General features: G+C 45.6%; 2 protein-coding genes across 13 annotated transcripts in view; one reads left to right on the top strand and one right to left on the bottom strand.

The window, feature by feature from the left end:
- ITSN1 (intersectin 1) overlaps positions 1 to 4,204 on the bottom strand; it is a 106,401-nt gene extending 102,197 nt beyond the window's left edge. For 4 of the 6 annotated variants that reach the window (XM_085587463.1, XM_021538736.4, XM_085587493.1 and 1 more), the window contains exon 1: positions 3,745 to 3,868. The gene's annotated coding sequence lies outside the window, so the exon portion shown is untranslated. Of the gene's footprint in view, positions 1 to 3,509; positions 3,581 to 3,744; positions 3,869 to 4,181 lie in introns of those variants that run through there. The other 2 variants (XM_085587476.1, XM_085587472.1) reach the window with 2 other exon arrangements.
- CRYZL1 (crystallin zeta like 1) lies at positions 4,120 to 18,364 on the top strand. 7 transcript variants are annotated; one of them, XM_021538744.4, is made up of 15 exons: positions 4,120 to 4,320; positions 4,898 to 4,962; positions 5,657 to 5,728; positions 6,586 to 6,663; positions 7,138 to 7,210; positions 7,713 to 7,757; positions 8,816 to 8,884; positions 9,975 to 10,108; positions 10,835 to 10,946; positions 13,720 to 13,740; positions 14,603 to 14,701; positions 15,645 to 15,766; positions 15,990 to 16,095; positions 17,495 to 17,540; positions 17,938 to 18,364. In XM_021538744.4, the coding sequence occupies exons 3-15, from the start codon at positions 5,663 to 5,665 to the stop codon at positions 18,035 to 18,037; spliced, it is 1,071 nt and encodes a 356-aa protein (XP_021394419.2). In that variant the 5' UTR covers positions 4,120 to 4,320; positions 4,898 to 4,962; positions 5,657 to 5,662; the 3' UTR covers positions 18,038 to 18,364. The 7 variants fall into 7 exon arrangements, with proteins under 7 accessions (XP_021394419.2, XP_021394417.2, XP_077637845.2 ...); XM_021538742.3 differs by lacking the exon at positions 4,120 to 4,320 and adding an exon at positions 4,414 to 4,521; XM_077781719.2 differs by lacking the exon at positions 4,120 to 4,320 and adding an exon at positions 4,414 to 4,580.
- The last annotated feature ends 211 nt before the right edge of the window (positions 18,365 to 18,575 follow it).

Here is an 18,575-nt window from a genome sequence, read left to right as displayed (position 1 = left end):
CTATTTCTTACAAACTGTGCATTTCTGTGGAGCACTGCAAAGCTAAACCCCTGTCCAGTCATTTACAGCTAATTAGTCATGCCCAGGTCTAGATCCTTCAAAGATACTGAGGGAGAGAACCCCATGGAAATCTGAAGGGCCAAAACACAAAGGAAAACCTGAATTTTTGAGACAACGTGTCTGCACTGGAATTGTTTTAATAGTGTCATAAGGATTTGCTAATCCACACTATTAGTAGCAATATATTTACCTGTAATATGGAATATACCAGCAGGACCTTGATTTTCCAGGACTGCCATCCCACAAAACCTTGCTCTTACAAACTCATAGGATGGAGAGGTCAGCCCTCACAACTGTGGGCACACACAGCTATGAGGGACAGTGCAGGGAAATTAGTGATTATTTCACAATTTCAGACTCAGATTTTACCACACAACTCATTGAAAAGCAGAGTTCACAGAGAAAAGATGTCCATTGGGATACTAAAATGAATTAATTTGATTGCCTTAAAAGCAACACCTGAAAAAGTAAAATATAATATCCAACACATGCAAGTTCGATATGAGAAAACCAAACCATGGATGTACTATGTCAGTCAAATTTTCTGTTTTCACTGATTGCAATGAAGGGAATGCTGTAAAAATGCACCTTTGGCAGCAAAAACAGAATAACCTTTCTTCCTGAGAATGCCCAAGGATACCTCTCTTCACTCCTTCCCACTCAAAATTGTTTAATTTCTATTAAATAGAAATTTTCTATTCTTGTCAAGAAGCTGATCCTCGAGGGGTCAGACTTGTTCTATCCCTATTCACATAGGAGAGATTAGTTTCTAATTACTATCAGCAATTAGTGCTTTCCTGCAGCTAAAGCTGGAATTTCTCTGTCAGGAACCTGTCCACCTCCAGCCCTGCCACACACAGAGCTCCAGAGAGATTCATTCCAGACAGGTGGATGCACCAGACACCTCCATCAGACCCAAACCTCACAGCTTATGTTTGTTGGATGAGGGCAATACTGTTCTAAATCCTTCCATCTGCAATTAAAATCCTACAGAGACAATGCCAGCCAAAAATAACCAGTGTAATCAAGTAAAAAGTGCATTCTTAAAAGAGGCTAACTCCTTGTGCCACAGATCCCACTGAGGTTTTAGCACCTCTCAGTGAGTTTTCCTGTGCACAAGTCATTCATCACCAGATCTCAGCCTGGAGCCCATTTCTGATTGTTCACACCCCCTGCCCCCCCCCAATTTCATGCTTGGCAAGTAAAAACAAAACCGAGTTGCTGTGGAGGGGGCAGCCCAAGTTCAGCAGCTGTGTCCAACACAAGAGCAACGAGCACTCAAAGCTCCCAGCACGCAGCAGCAGCTGGGGCAGCCCTTGGGTTATTTGATGGTAAAAAGAAACCAATACCCTTCACATCTCCTGGGTTCCAAGCAGGTCAACTCTGAGACACCCCAGCTGAGAGGTGCCCCACCAAACCAACCTGCTGATGGTTCATCCTGCTCTGCTACTGCACACAGCACAGGGAAATGTTTGTGGCTGGGAACTCCTGATCCCAGAATCCCAACTGGTTTGGGTTGGGAGGGACCTCACAGCCCATCCAGTGCTACTCCTGACACGGCAGGGACACCTCCCACTGTGCCAGGCTGCTCCAGCCCCAGTGTCCAACCTGGCCTTGGGCACTGCCAGGGATCCAGGAGCAGCCACAGCTGCTCTGGGTGTTCCATCCCAGCCCCTGCCCACCCTGCTAGGGAAAGGTTTCTTACAGAAAACTTCCACCCCACTGATTTCCCCATTCCTCAACCGACTGCCTGTATTTTCCTTAACTTCTTTTTCTTTATTCTTCTACTCCTCTTTTCCCTGGTGTTATCCTGCTAAAAGCTAAAATTACAATCCCTGATTACAGCACAAAGACACACCATAAAACGCTATCCAACGTCACAATTCAGAAATATTTCACTGCTAGATTCACATTCCTTCCTGAATCCAAATCTATCCTAATTGCAGGATTAGAGGCATTAAGGAAAGGCCTCACAGCAGTGAGAGAGCCAACAGGCACTGCAGGTCATGGCTCTGAGACCCCAATTCTTACTTGATCTAGGAACCAGGACATAATGGAAAAATATCAAGCACAGACAGCTACTCCACAAAGGATCTTATGTGGAATGAAAGGCAGTGGGACACCAGAGAGGGAACACAGGAGCTGAGAGAATGGAGTGTGGTCTGTGAAGCAGCAAGTGCAGGGTGCAGCCCACTCAGCTCGGGGGAAGCCTGCGCCTCAGACACTGCAGAAACTGTTTGGAAACGCTTGTCTGCACGAAACACAGCCCCTGTCAGGCTGCCAACACAAGGCAGGGCACCCCGGGGCTGAGCAAGCAGCCTGGCTGCCTCAGCCTGCTGGCATTTACAGCCCTGAGCTCCCAGGGAGCAGAAAACGCAGCTGGATTCTCTACCTGTGACACCTGCTCACCCCCACAGGCAGGTACCCCCGCTGCAGCTGGGCACGGGCATGCAGACAGGCAAGACTCCTCCTCCCACGCCTCACACAGGGCTCTGGGGGGAAATTTTAACAGAGAGATAAGAATTTGGTATGTCCTGAGCTGAAGGGACCCACAGGGATCACCCAGTGCCACCCTGCCCTGCCCAGACCCCACCAACCCCACCCTGGGCATCCCTGGCAGTGCTGCCCAAAGGCTCCTGCAGCTCTGGCAGCCTCGGGGCCGTGCCCATTCCCTGGGCAGTGCCGGCACCTCTGGGGAAGAGACTTTCCCTAAAATCCACCCTAAATCCCTCCTGGGCCAGCTCCAGCTGCTCCTCAGGTCCTAAGGAAGTCTCCTGCATGAGAACATCACCAGGTCATATTCAGCAAGGGAAGTTACAGGTGAGTACAACAAAAGGTAAAAGCAAGAAGGAAAGACGGCGTGAAGGAACACTCTGCAGAGCCATCAACACCCAAAATACCATTTGGCTTTTTGATTTAAGAAAATGAATCCATTCAGACCTTGGCTCCAATATGTATTCAGTTAATATGCACAGCTATTGCCTTAAATATCTACTGCCATATAAGCTCCAAACAAAAAGCACTTTGGAACTGAGTAGTGGGAAGAGGTAGAGGAGGACTTGTTTTAACGAGGGCTATGCTATCCCACCTGGAATGCCTTACTAAACAATTCTCTCTGATGAGCCGTGGAAGCGTTTTCCCTTAACGGGGCTGTAATTCACAAAAAATATTTTCTACAAGCAAACCCCGCGTTTCACCCCAAATAAAGCAGCAGCTGAAGCAGAACAAAAGATACCCAGAGGGAATATCATCCACAACCTTGCCTGCTCACCCGAGGCAGGGGCACACACACAGGGACAGCACCGCATCCTTCCCTGACACCCCGACACCATTCCCCGTTTCCCGCGGTGCCCTTCGCCGAGCCGTGAGGGACGGCGTTCCCAGGGGCTGGCATTCCCGGCGGAGGGCTCTGCTCCTCCCCGGGCGGCAGCGGGGCCGGGCTGGTTTACCTTGGATCCTCGGGATCGCCGCGGTGCCGCCGCACGCTCCCCTCGCAGCCAGGCAGCCGGCCCGGCGAGGGGCGCAGCATCACCCGCCGCGGCTGCCGAGCGCGGCCGGCAGCGGGACGCGGCCGTGGCACCGCCCGGGCACCGTGAGGGGCTGAGGCGGCGCTGCCCCCGCGCCGGCCTGGGCTGAGCGCCCGCCGCTCGCCCCCCCGCTGCCCCCCGTCCCGCCGGGCCGTACCTCATGTCTGTGCGGGCCCTACTCACAGCCCCGGCCGCGGCCAGGGCACCGAGGGGCCGGAGCGGCCGGAGCGGCGCCCGCAGCCGCCGCCGCCGGACGCGCCATCGCCGCCCTCACCCCGTCTGAGGGGAGCGGGGAGGAGCCCCTCGCGGCCGCCGTACTGACGCGCGGACGCGGCCCCCGCGTGATTGACATGGCGTTTCACCAATCAGAGACTGGAAGTGAGGCAGAGCCCCGCCCCCTCCAGCCAATCAGAGCTCTGACAGCCCCTCTCTGACGCGCGGCTTCGGCCCGCCTCCCGCATGACGAGCGGGGCGCTGCACCAATCAGAGGCCGGAACAGCGGTAGGACCCCGCCTCCCCGACCAATCACGGCGATGCCAGGCTGAGAGGTCAGCGCTCGGGGGGCGATGAGGGGCCTGCACTGTACATACGGACCTAATTCCTGAGGCAATCGCAGGCAGCGTCTTCTCCCTCCCCCCGGCCATGTCCCTGAGGTCGCGCCGGGCGCAGCCTCCCTCTTCACCTTATTGAATGAGTGACATCCGCGCAGACCAATCGCGTCTTGGCTTTAACGGTAAATGGCGGCCACCATGACCAATCGCGAGCGCTCACGGTGCAGCCGGGGACTGTGATTGGTTGCAGGGCGGGTGGGGCGGTGCCTGAGGCCGAGGCGGAAGTGAAGGGGTGTCATGGCAACCGCGGGCGCGTCGCGGCGCTCGGGAGTCCTGCGGAGCCGGAGCCCCTGAGGGCTCCCCGGGGCTGTGGGAGCCTCTCGGTACGGGCCGGGTTCGCACCGAGCCCCTGAGGGCTCCCCGGGGCTGGGGGAGCCTCTCGGTGCGGGCCGGGATCGCTCCGAGCCCCTGAGAGCTCCCCGGGGCTGTGGGAGCCTCTCGGTGCGGGCCGGGATCGCTGTGGGAGCCTCTCGGTGTGGGCCGGGATCGCTGTGGGAACCTCTCGGTACGGGCCGGGTTCACTCCGAGCCCCTGAGGGCTCCCCGGGGCTGGCAGGGTGAGGGTCTCGGGTGGTCCCTCAGGGGTTCGAGCTGCAGTAATGGTCCCGTGATTTCCTGCCTCTCTACCCCTTGCTTTCCTTTTTCCTTGCTAACTCAATTTACTGTTTGGTTGTTTTTTGGGTTTTTTCCCTTTCTAAAGGTTCGTTGAGGACGAGTCGGGAGAGGAGCTGGAAACCCGCGTGGTGATTTTTGGTGAAGTCACACGTACGTTTCGCTGTATTCCTGCACAGGAGTTCCCTGTATTCCCTGTGCAGTGCCCTGTGTGAATTGTGTGGTGGGTGGCAAAGAGCCCTGAGCTGCCCGGGGCAGGTCAGTAAATCCTGGCTCCTGCAGGGCCTTTCCTGCTGCACCTGCCTCGGGACCTGAGGGGCTCCAGGAGAGCTGCAGAGGGACTGGGGACAAGGATGGAGGGACAGGAGCCAGGGAATGGCTCCCACTGCCAGAGGGCAGGATGGATGGGAGATTGGGAATTGGGAATTGTTCCCTGGCAGGGTGGGCAGGGCTGGGATGGAATTCCCAGAGCAGCTGGGGCTGCCCTGGATCCCTGGCAGTGCCCAAGGCCAGGTTGGACACTGGGGCTGGAGCAGCCTGGCACAGTGGGAGGTGTCCCTGCCGTGGCAGGGGTGGGAATTGGTGGGATTTTGGGTCCCTCCCAGTCCAAACCATTCCATGATTCTGTGATTCTCAGTCCTGTGGATTCTCTCTGTTATGGGCTACTAAACCTGCTGATCTGGCTTAGAGCTTCCATATCACAAAGCCTCAAATTGCCTGCAAACAGTGTTTGTGATTCTTACAGAGTGGTTTAATTAATTTAATTTAATTTAATTTAGCATGGCTTTAGTGCCTTGTTTGCCCACAGCCACTGCAGATGTCACAGTTTGGTTGCTGTGTTTTTCAGGTCACTATGAAGGCCCTGTATGGTCAGCAGAATTCTCCTGGAGAGGAAATGACATTTGTGCTGCAGGAAAGAGTGAGTTCCCTCCAGAGCAGCTCTGTCCATCAGGCAGTGGGACAGGAGAGTTTGGCTGAGTGCCACAGGGGAATTGAGGCACAGAAATCTTGTGCAGGCTTGGGAAAGGACTGGCAGGATCCTGACACACACAGAGGGAAGGGGAAGGAAAGCAGGGGAGGTGCATTTTGTCATCAGGCAGCACTTGCCAAGACCAGTGCTCTGCAGTTTTGGTGTCCAGACTTTGCAATCAGGCTTTGCAGGCATGAAAAATGAGCCCTGGATCCACATTTCCTGCCTGAATTTTCTAGTCCCTGAAAAAATAGAAAGAAAACTTGAGGAATCTATCAGGTTTGGGGTAAGAACACCAGTTCTTACTGGGGTTGGTATTTGACATCGTTTGGATTTCATTTAGGACTTGAATGTTGGTCTCAGTGGGTTTGTCAGGATTTGTGCCTCAGGTAAAGTGAAAAAAAAACCTCAACAGAAAAATAACATCAGTGGCTGATGAGGTTTAGTAAGGTCTAGTGGTCAGTTTGCAATAATAATATCATAATATAGTAACATAATAATAATAAGTAAGGCCTAGTGACCAGTTTGCAATAATAATGATATAATAATACCATAATATAATAATGTAATGCTAATGGTGATGATGATGATGATGATGGCAATAATAATAATAATAATAATAATAATAATAATAATAATAATGTTGGAGATGTACTCAGAATGGTGTTGTAAACCCCTTTTCACTGAAAAAACCTGCATGTTTTCCTTACAAAACAGTCTAAGAAGTGGAGAAGTGCTTTCAGGAGCTGGAGAAGCTCCTGGGGGCACATCCAGTGTCTAACCCAGCACCTGTAAATCTGTCCTAGGAGAACCTTCCTGCCAGCAGTGACCACGATGTGAAGGTGCAGGTCAGAGCCTGTGCTCTGAGCAGGGTGGATACAAAGGTATTTGCTTGGTGTTGTGCAGAGCTGGGGGTGTCTGTGGTGCCCTTGGCTGGTGACTGGCACAAGCTGAGCTGTGCCTTTGCTGCTGGCAGTGGGCACAGGACTGGGCTGGGCTTCTTGCACAGCTCTGATTAAAAAACATCTGGAATGGCATTCCTAATTCATGGAGACAGATCAGTTGTCAGCTGTGAGATCTCTTGCACTAAATCCCTTTTATCTTCATCTGACTCTAAGTCACAGGCTGGCTTGGCTGTTAATAACTCCCTGCTTTTATTTTTTAATACGTTTCTAAATTTAAACACAGAATTCAGTGCCATGGTTTAATACTGCCTGAGGAATGTGTGCACTTTCTTCCCCTGGATAACATTTTGGTAATGGCCCAAGCTTCCTGTGATGATGTAACACTGTAAGGTGGTAATACATTTATAAACACAGAGCTTTAGCAAGAATGCTGTCAGCATTGTTTTCATTTAGCTCCTGTCAGAAATCAAACTGAAGAAGGAACTTGTGCCTGTTGGGCGAGAAATTTCGGGAGTTGTGCTGGAAGGTGAGTGAGTGTCAGTGCCCAGGGAGGGAGGGAGCAGGGATTTCCCCAGGACAAAGAGCTCTCTTTGGGCAGGGCACTTCAGGAGCAGGAGCTCTTTGCTCCCTTGGTTGCTGTCCCAGTGCTGGTGTCACCCCTGAGGTGGCATGGCCAGCCTGGCTCTCAGGCACCACCCGTGTGTTCCTGCATGGAGCTCCTCGTGGCTGAGGTGCCAGAGCCTGGGAATTCAACTTTTGGGCTTGGCATGTGTGAACACCAATGGAATTGTGGGTTTTTTCACAAGAAATATGTATTTTTAGTTTTGTGAGCTAGTGATAACCAGGGCTTCCAAATGCACATTCCATTAATCCCATTTCTGCTATAAATATTATTAAAATATAAATATTATATAATATTAATATATAATAGAGTATACATAATATATAATATATAATATATAATATATATAAATATTATAAATATATATAAGTATCTTCTTTCCTTCTTTTCACCTCTCCATGGTGAGTTGGAAGCAAGGTGACCTTTTTCCAGCCAGATGATGAAGTGGTGGGTAAGTTAATGCCTGTTTGCCTCAACTGACACCAATAGTCATCTTTTTATAATGAATGACTGAGGTTAGCATAATTGGTAAAGCTAAATTGACCATATATTTTCAAAATTAAACTGCTGTCAAAGGAATAAACTTATAAATGGGAATTGTGTTCTAAGAATGTTCCCTTAGGATTTGAAATATGATGTTGTATTAACCACCAAATTGTGAATAATGCCTTAGGAGAGAGGAGTTATTTCTTAGAGCCTTTCTGTTCCACATGTTTATATTTTGTGTGCTGAATGAAGGGATTAGAGGAGGACTGAAAGTAGGACAGAGTGGAGAGTGATGGGGGAGAGTGTGTCTTTGGGCACTGTGGTCCTTGCATTATTCCCTCATTGCACAAAACCTGCTCTGGGCTGCTCCTGGAGACTGGTTATTCCCTGGAGAAAGCCTGGAGACAGCTCCAGGTGTGCACAAGCACATTTTTAATGGGAGCTGTGAAAGACTGGACACAGCAGCTAAATTTACAAAGCAAAGACCTTTGTTTTAAATAGAATGTGAGATTTGTAGGGGAGAGGGAAGAGAATGGTTTTCCATGGGATAGAGGGGATGTTAATTCAGGAGTTGGAGCAGGTACCAGAACCTCCTGTTCAGGAGATTCTGTGGCCAGTGAAGGTTAAAAGCTCAGTTATAACCAGGATGGAGGGTTTTTTTCTGCCTACTCTGCTTTTGCTTTCTCTGCCTTCCCTGGGTAGTTTGTTTTTCCTGCACTGCCTTTTTTCCTATTCCTGCTTTTTAATTCTTCCACATTCCTGTGTGTTCATCCTCTGCTTCCACAGCACTCTGTGGTGTCCCCATTCTTTCTCCCTCCATCCCAAAATGCTGTAGAAGCACCTCTGGAACTGCCTCATGCCCCAGAACACCCCAGGCTGGGACCTGGCCAAGGTCTCTTACCTGTCCTAAACCTGCCAAGAGGGGACTGAACCCAAACAGGACCAAGGAATTCCTTGGGAGAGTGCTTTGGTTGGAATGATTGCTTTTGTGAAATTCAAGGTCTGTGTTCCTTTTCTTTTCAGGAATTCTGCCCCTGGATTCTGAGGAGTCTGGTGTCTGTGAAGTTATCCTGGTCCACGAGCATTATTTGGGTTTGTAGATTATACAGTTTGATAACAATAATTTTTACTGTATCTGTAGACTTTGTTTTAGCTTTTCTAAAAGGGAGCCCATTACCTTGGAGCTCTGGGCACACTCCTTCCATTCCAACATTCCAAAATTCCCCACTAAATCACAGAAGTTTGAACACTCTGTCCACTCAAGGGCTTTTTCTTTGCTGTCACCATTTCACAGTTCATGATGGCCTAAACCAAATGAGCTGACCCTGTTTTTTTCCTTTTCCTTTTATTTCCCTTCTAGCTTCCCATTTTGTTCCTTCATTGTTGTTATACTTTTTCCTAACCTGTCAAAAATTTAATGGGGAGAAATTTGCTTTCTTCTTCCATTTGACTCAGTCCAGAAATATCACTTGGGACCAGCCTAACAGATGGGGTGAAACAAGGAGACTGAAATTTTCAGGGAGGAGGGTGAGGCAAAGCCTAGTATTGAAACATTGTTTTCAAGTATTGTGAGCTTCCAGTTTTCACTTTCTGGGCATAGATTACTTTAATGAGTAGGATACTAAATGTGGGAGTCCTGTTCTTCTTCCAACAGTTTGTTACCTTGAACAAGCTATTCTTTTGTTCAAAATTTGTTCTTCCCAAGGAAAGTGTGGCTGCCCCATCCCTGGAACTGTCCAGGGCCAGGGTGGACAGGGCTTGGAGCAGCCTGGGACAGTGGAAGGTGTCCCTGTCATGGCAGGGGTGGCATTGCATGGGCTTTGAAATCCTTCCAACCCAAACCACCCTGAGATTCTAAAAATCTATATTTGGATTGTGTTATTTCTGTGACTGGCCATGAATTCCAGCTGAGTAGTTATGAGGTGGCTCCCTTAAACTTGGTTATATCAACACTGAATCTCTAATTGAATTGTGTAAAATATGGCAAAATATCCTCTCCATGGCTTCTTAATACAAGAGGGAAACAGGAGTCAGTGGTGTTGACCTGTTTGCAGGTGGAGCCTTCCTGACTCACTGGGACAGGTCGTGCTAAATAAACCCCAGGGAATTGCTGGGGTTTTTACCATCTCTTTTTTGTGTTTGTTGGTGTGTTTGTTGGTGTGTTTGGTGTCTGTCCCCTCAGTTCACAAGCCAGAGAAGGTCTGTTGGGCAGAGGCTGCCGGCACGGTCCGGGACGGGCTCCGTGCATACACAGCCCTGCACTACCTGGCCCAGGTGTCCCCTGGCACAAGTGTCCTCGTCCTGGATGGAGCAAGTGTGAGTAGCAGCTGGGCAGTGGTCACAGATTGTCCCTTAGCACACAGCCCCTGCATTTCTGGGAGTGCTGGCAGTGCCCAGCATGGTTTCATGGGTTTGCAGGCAGGGCTTTCCCAGGTGATGACCTGACCAGGAATATTGTCCTGCCTGGAGTGTGGGGGCAGAGAGGGAGGGTGTTCTGGTGTCCTACAGTAACACAGTTTTGCCCTGAGTCCTCAGGGATAACTGCAGGAAAATGCCTGATTTTTTAGTTCTCTCCCACCTCTGCTTTTTACCTTTTCTTGGATGTAAGTAATTTGATTTGAATCTTGCAGTTCTTAGTGCTAATGAAGATGTGGGGTTTCCTCAGCCAAGGTTCTGTAATATAAACATGGCTTTTTCCTTGGAGCTTTTTTCCCTATAAACTCTGAGTTCCGACTGCAGTGAAGGTGACTGTGGTAATTAAAGTAGAATCTGAGCTATTTTGTTGAAGATAAAAACCATTTACTGACTAAAAGTTCATTCACTGAAGAGTTGTGTTGGCCTCACTTAAGACAGAAGCAGTTCTGTGAATATTCAATTCTTGGTTCAGCTGTGGGTTTTTTGCAGCAGTAAGTTCATTTCTGGGTACTCTCCTGACTGGCCTTTACAATATAATTGTTCTTAAACAAGATCAAATTGTTGGTGTAAATAAATGAAGGAATTAATTAATAATTAATCAGGAATTAATTAATTTTCCCTTCTCAGCCATTTGGTACCATCTCAATTCAGTTGGCCCAACACAGAGGGGCCAAAGTCATCTCCACTGCCCACAGCCTGGAGGACAAGCAGTACCTGGAGAGGCTCAGACCTGCTGGGGGTGAGTTTTATCCTTCAGTGCTGAAGTTTGGCCTAAAGAATGTCTCAAAATATTTTTTTTCTGTCAGGTCTAGAGACTTCTGTAAAAATGAAATACAAATTGATGAATAGTTTAATAAAATAGTTTTCAGGTTTGTTCTGTGCTCCACAGGTATTTAATTTCTGGTTTAGGTGTACTTAATGGCATTTTTGTTCTCCATTTCAGTTGTAATGACTGGCAGTACTTCCCAGTAGTGCTGAGTGCTGGCTTTTGGCCTAAGTGCTCAGGAAATCTTTCCATGTGATGAAATTGCTGCTGTGGAAGGAAGGATTGCTGACTCTCCACTACCCCAGTGTGTGCCAAAGCTCACACACCTGACACTCAGCAGCCTCAGATTACTCCTACAAGTGTTCAGTCCAGTGTCAGGTAGTGCCACAGCTGGAGCTGCACATGCACAGGCTCTGCATTCTCCTGCTTTCCAAAGGAGCTTGGCCTCACACACAGCACTTGCATTCTTCCCTGACTTCTCTTTGATACTTCAAGTTTGGGGTTTTTTCCCCTCTGAAAATAACACGAGAATATACTCTGTGTAGGAGCTACTGGAATCTTTTCTGACCAAAATTTCGATGGTGTTTTGTGGAGGAAAGTGGAATATTCCTTTATTCTGACAGTTTTAATCTGGCTGGATTGCAGCAAAAGGTTAAAACTGGTGCCTGCTACTTCCTCCTGCAAATACCAAGTGCTGCAGTGTGATTGCCAGGTTTATTTTTCAGAGTATGATTTTTGTTGGCGTTCACTGGAATGACAGAACAGCAGCTGTACAATGCCTTTGGGGAGAGCCTGGTGCAGCCCCATCTGTGTGGTTACAGCTGCACCCACCAGAGCACCCCAGGGCTGCCACTGCAGCACCTGCCAGACTGTTTCTCTGGAGCTTGATAGCACTGCTTTTTTTTTTTGCAATTTGACCCAAAAAACCACTATTTTTTCCAGATTTATCAGCCTTTTTTACTGTATCTATGTTTATGTTTATTTTACTGCACTAGCAGTCATGACAGACATCAGAACTGGAAGATTTTTGGGACTGCTGTTGCTATGCAGAGCCTTATTGCTCCAGCTGTTACAGGGCAAAGAGGAAATACAGAAGACCTAAAACTTCCTTTTGTAACATTTTATGGGTATATTTTGCTAATTATATGAAAAATTTATGAGCTGGGAAAGGATTTAGCAATTTTATTCTCACAGTCCTAAGTTACTTTTTACAGCATTTTAAGTTCTTTAAATGTTAATGTCAAACAGATCCTAAGTAAGCCAAGCTCTAAGTGCCTTCTTGTGTGTGTGGGTGGAGAATTTTCAATTTTGTGCTTGTTCAGTGGGCTTTCGGTTAGTTTTTGGCAGTTTTCAGTGAGCAGCAGTTTGTGTTATCATTGTTGAACATACCAAGCTGCTTCCTGGAATGGCTGAGGGGCAAAAATGATAACTGCAACTTTATTTCAAATAAAGAAATAGAATCTGGGTACAGCATTAAAGAGAGAAACTGTTGGAGTGCAAAAGCAAAAATCTTTTAAAAGTGTTGAGACTTTCTAATTTGTTTGTTAATTAATGTGATTCCAGAAGTAGAAGTTCCTGGTAATGTTTCAGAATTTGTCTTTTTTTGCCAACAGGATGGTTTTTTTTTTGTCTTAAGTAATCTCTGGAGTAAAAATTATAATAGAATGAAGGAGGGGATTTTAACAAATGTTGACATTTTAATGCCTGTGTTTCAGGCTGGAGACAGAATATTCCATAAACAATGGGATGAGTTTCTGTTAGAGAACCCAAGGAAAAGTATCTGTACATATACAGATCTTTCCTCTGCTCCAGGGGCACCTCCTGCTTTTCTTTTAGTTTGCTTTGTGAGGTTTTATTCTGTGCCACCAGCACTGAGCTCTCAGGGGATGCCTCTGCTTAGAGCCCCCCAGAGCAAACTCTGGGAACAGGCTGGGGAATCCTGGTGTGTCTGTGCCTCCCAGCAGTGGAGGAGGAGAGAAACTGGAGCTTGCCCAGTCAGAAAAATGTTACTTTGTGCAAGTCACAGCAGAAGAAGCTGAACTCATTTACCAGTATTTTGTGAGAAATATATAAATGACAAAGGATTATGGAAGGTTATATTACAGTTTGTTGCTTGGACTTTTCCACAGTGCTGAGAATGTTTCCTTCATTTTTTAGGAAGGAAGTTGAGTAGGATTTTGATAAGTACTGTTTGAGCTATTGTACTGAGTTAAGGAACAAAACTGGACATTTTTGCTATACAGAAATGAGAAAATAGGCAAACTGGTAGAACTCTGGCCTTTTTTTTTTTTTTTTTTTTTTGATTATGAGGCTTTAAGTCTGTGAAACCAGAATTATTTTCAAAAAGTGAAATTATTTCCAGAAAAAATAATACCATGTCAAATTGCCCTGGTAAGAAAAACATTTTAACTTCTTGACTGAAGGAAACGAAGAAGAAAAGGATATTATGGGGGCTTATTTGCATATAGGGAATGTGACTATAATTAATAATTAATTATTACCCCATCTTTAGTAAATTATGGCTGTGTGGTCTCTCCAGTGAAATCATTTTACATCACTGAAAAAAAAAGAGAAAATTACTTGGGATTTGAATGCATCCTATTATTAGATTGGGGGTTTAAAGGGACAAAAAGAACCAAACCCAAGGTATTTATTGATGATTTGTTAATATCCTTAATGACCAACTCCTTGTATTTTTTCTTCCCTCCCTCCTTCCTTCCCTCCCTGTGCTGGGATCACATTCCAGGAGTCCGACAGCCTTTGGTGGGTAAGTGCAGATCAGAGCTCAGGCCTCCAAATCTGTTTGATGTTCTTTCAGTTCTCATTTTGCTGTGAAGTCTTTGGCCTGTTTAGTTTATAAATGTTTGTTCTGCCTCATAATGATGAAATGAAACTTGTGGCTGCTCCTTCTCTGTGTTATTGCTATAATATTAAAAATGGCTTTTACCTGAAAGAGAGCAGGGATGGATGGGAGATTGGGAATTGGGAATTGTTCCCTGGCAGGGTGGGCAGGGGCTGGGATGGAATTCCCAGAGCAGCTTGGGACTGCCCCTGGATCCCTGGCAGTGCCCAGGGCCAGGTTGGACACTGGGCTTGGAGCAGCCTGGGACAGTGGGAGGTGTCCCTGCCAACCCAAACCATTCTAGGATTCTCTCATTCCTGATTCTGTGCTTCATCTTTATAGCCAGCCATAAACAGGGCATCATAGATGCCAGGACAGGAAAATGTGTTGGTGGCTTTCAGTTTAGCAATATTTCAAGAGCAGATGTAAATTCCTTCATCTAAACATTTAATTAATGTTAAGGGAGCCAGGGCTTGGACAAAATAGCAAAGAATGAACTTAGAGAAGGATTTCTAACCTTAGAGTGCCCCATTTTATCCTTTTGGGCCAACAAACTCATGAATTAATTTCTGCATTTATACTTTTTGTGCTGATTTTGCACTGTGTTGAAAATGAAAAAAATAAAAAGCTGTGCCAGGTTTTTTTGGGCGTAGCTGCAAACCCGTTTGTGGCACCTGCAGAGAGCAGAACCTGCGTGTGCTGCCTGGGACCCGAGTTCTCAGTTTGAGCACCTAAACCCCATTTCCGTGGATCTGAAGTGGTTTTTGCTGCTGTCCTGCTCTGGCAGCCCGAGTGATCGACGTGTCCCACGGCAAGATTGACGTGGCCGAGAGCTGCCTGGAGGAGACGGGCGGGCTGGGCGTGGACATCGTGCTGGATGCCGGAGGTACGGGAGCATCCTCCTCCTTGGAAGGGCATTCCCTGTCCCGCAGGGCTCCTCTGTCACCCACTGCTCCCAGCCAGTGCTGAAAGGGGCTGAAATCTTCCTGTTTGAAACTGGAATTCAAAAATGCCTCTAAAGAGCAGAGCTGGGACATCGTTGGTTATGCTGCCTTGCTTGAATACAGAAATTAACCCTGATTAACCTCTATCGGAAACCAACGCTAATAGGTGAAAACTCATATACTCTACTATAATATGTAATAACATAGTAACCTCAGTTACTATTCAGAGTTACGTAAACTAAATATTATTACATATTATTATACCACATATTATATATATTACTATGGTTATATATTGTATAACACACTGCTGATATATATTTATATATAATAGTATCTAAATATATTATACTATCTAGATATATATTTATATCTAAATATATAATGCTATCTAGATATATAATTTATACATTTAAATTATATATTATATATACTATCATATATATAATAAACTAATTTATAGTTATATACGGTGCTTTATACAGTATGCATTATGTTATATACTATATATTATATATGTTATATCTTATATATACTATATTATGTATAATAGACTATATTATGTGTAAGATATACTATTATGTTATATACTATATAATACAGGCTGTATTACAGTCTATATTGTTGCTATATAGTATTATGAATATGAATATAAACAAAATATTGTTCTGAATAGTAACTTCAGAGCTAATATAAAACATTATTCTGAGTAAAGTATCTAAAATACTCAGCATATAAGTAAAATAATAAATTCAGAGTTTTTCAATGATTTGTAGCTGAAACAACCAAGAACCTTAGAGTTCCACTGAAAGGTGTGGAAATAAATACATATTGAATTTTCCACATTTTCTCCTGAGCTCAGAGGAATTTATTCTCCCTCCCCAGTGAGGTTATACAATGCTGAAGATGAACCAGCCTCCAAATGCCAGCTGCTGCCTCACAAGCACGACATCATCACTCTGCTTGGGGTCGGGGGACACTGGATAACGACAGAAAGGAACCTGCAGGTAAAGATGCCTGTGGCAGGGATTAGTTTGTCCCACAGAAAATCGAGATACAGACACATAAAGATGTTGTTTCAGCCTGTCACTGTTGCTAGTTTCCTCTCTTTTAAAAGTGGGCAAGGAGTGTTTTTTGTTTGGTTTAGCCATCTCTGTAAAATAACCATTTTACCTTTATTTGTGTATGGGAAAACGTAACCGAATAACATTTTTCTCCAATGTGCTTCAGCTGGATCCTCCAGACAGCCATTCCTTGTTCCTTAAGGGAGCCACAGTGTCCTTCCTGAACGATGAGATCTGGAACTTGTCCAATGTGCAGCAGGGGAAGTATCTCAATATCCTTTGGTGGCCCTGTGGAATTCTCACTGCTCAAAGGAGTGAAAATACAACTGGGAAATCCCACTGAGAGGTTCTCCTCTGCTCAGTGCTGCAACCCCACTGAAAGGTGGAGATAACATGTAAGAGACACTCAGGCTTTAATGTATTCTCTGCATTCCTTTGAAATACATTTTGGAATCCCAGCTGGTTTGGTGGCAAGGACATTAAAGCTCATCCAGTGCCACCCCTGCCCTGGCAGGGACACCTCCCACTGTCCCAGGCTGCTCCAGCCCCAGTGTCCAACCTGACCTTGAAAATGTCTCTACAAGCTTCAGTAAAAGCAGTGCTGCAAAACACCCATTCTGGGAGAAAAAAATGCAGTATTTTGGTTCATTATTGAACCAATTAATTGAAGATTTGATTCTATATGTTTTTATTGTATGAAATTAACGTTTTGGATTTTGTTTTGGTTGTTGTGCTTTTGGACATTAGATGCATCACTTGTAAACTTAATGCACTCATGTTCACTGCAAGAGTGGAAGTGTTTTGGCTTCCTAACTTTTCCTTTATTTGCAATGTGCAGAAATATTATGTACAGAAAATGTACTGATTTATTTTGTACCTGCAATTTATGGAGGGAAAATGTGGGTTGGAAAGAGGAAAAGGAATAACTCCTACATTTGGGCTGATGCAGCTGGACTGAGCTCCCTGGGCAGGACATTTTCAGCTCTGGAAGGTGTGGGTGCTTTTGGCTTTAGGAACTTATGTATCTTGTGAAATTCTGGAGCATCTGGCATTACTGTCATCTGAAGAAATCACAGATTGATCACTTTTTAAAAGAAATCGAGCTTCAAGTAGATTGCCCTTAAAATGAAGGATGAACCTTGTTATTTGAGTTTCAAACAAAGACTGAATACAGCCCCATGTGTTGTGCTGGCTTGGCTGGTGGTCATTAACTCACAGACCCCTCACATGGCAGTGTGCTCCAAGAATTTCCAGCCTCTGCTGTGTTCCCAGCTTCATTTGGGCTTTTTATCAGGTGCCTGTATGAACAGTCACAACAGCTACCTAATTCCAAAATCTGTTCTCTTCATCCTGCACAAAAAATGCCATTGATTAATGATTGATTGATGTTCTGGTGCAGGCTACGCTTGTATTTCATATGGAAATATGGAAGATTTTCATATTGAAATAATTGAAATATCCCATATTTCATTTATGGATCCTATCTCAGGAAAGGAGGTTTCTGATATAGAAACAAGTGCAAAAATCTGATTGAAAGCCTGGAACTGAGGCTCATTTTAATTTTCCCTTGATCTTGATGAGTTTGTATCAGTACAGGGCTGTGGCCAGGAAATGTGATTGTAAAGAGATTTCTCTCCAGCTCTATTGTTCCTTAACAGTCCTCTTGGATACCCATCCTGGAAGATATCATGGAGAAATTATCAAATAGAATTTTCAGGTGAGAGATGTGGAGATTTTTGTGGGGTTTTTAATTCAACATTAGAAGTAGAAAACTCTTGCCAGCACTAACACTCCTGAGCAGTGTTTCAGAAGATAGGAAGAGTCCCATAATAAGGTGGGAATGGAAGATCCCTTCCCTTAAAGCAGGATAACAGCTGCTGTTGAACAGAACCCTCCCCACCACCCTCTTTTTCCCCTGCAGGAAGGATCTCTTCATTCACTTGTGGCTCCTGTTTGCTTTTGGGGCTTTTCCCTTTTTCTGTGCACTGGAGCAAAGCCATAAAACTTTTACTTTGTTTGAGGAGGGAGGTTGACACAGTGAAAGTAAAGTGTGTCCTGCGATATTTCTGGTGGCCTGAGTGTGCTCACCAGCACTTTTTACTGTTTCATTTCAGGCCTCAGCTGGATGAACCGATCCCATTGTATGAAGCCAAAGTTTCTATGGAAATAGTTCAGAAGAATCAAGCAAGAAAGAGACAAGTCATCCAGTTCTGACACACAGCTTCTGATTGCTCAGCCTGGGGAAGAAAAAGAAATGTATTTGTGGAGTAAATCAGTGTACACTTGCAGGCAGCAAACAGAATTTAAACATTCTTTGTACCTCAGCTCAAATGGTCTCTGAAACTTCCATGACTTCAGAGTTTTTAAGTTCCCTTGAGCAGAATGTTCCCATCAGCAGCTTCTAAAGAAACAACCTTGACATAAAAATCTTGTCAGCCCTACCACAGTTAAAAATGTCAGAAACATTTACAGGCAAACTTGGTCATTGTTGGTTTCCAACTCTAAGAAATTAAAGATCTTTTTATTATCTTTTGTCTCCAACCCCTACCAGTAGTTACCTTTATAGTTACCTTTTGCTTTTGAGTGGACTGTGACTGAGTGCTACACTTAAAGATCTTAATCCACATATAAAATTGTTATTTAGTTGAAGGACAGGCAAAACTATAGAGGTTGGCAAGGGTGCCAGATGGGAAGGATGTGCTGACAGCAGGAGTTTCCCCCAGCTTTTTCCCTTCATTTCAGCACTAAGGCA

This window comes from Lonchura striata, chromosome 1 (genome assembly GCF_050655825.1).
Source record: "Lonchura striata isolate lonStrDom1 chromosome 1, ASM5065582v1, whole genome shotgun sequence".
Lineage (NCBI taxonomy): Eukaryota > Metazoa > Chordata > Aves > Passeriformes > Estrildidae > Lonchura > Lonchura striata.
Note: the sequence above shows the minus strand (reverse complement) of the source record. Positions and strands in the feature narration are given on the sequence as shown.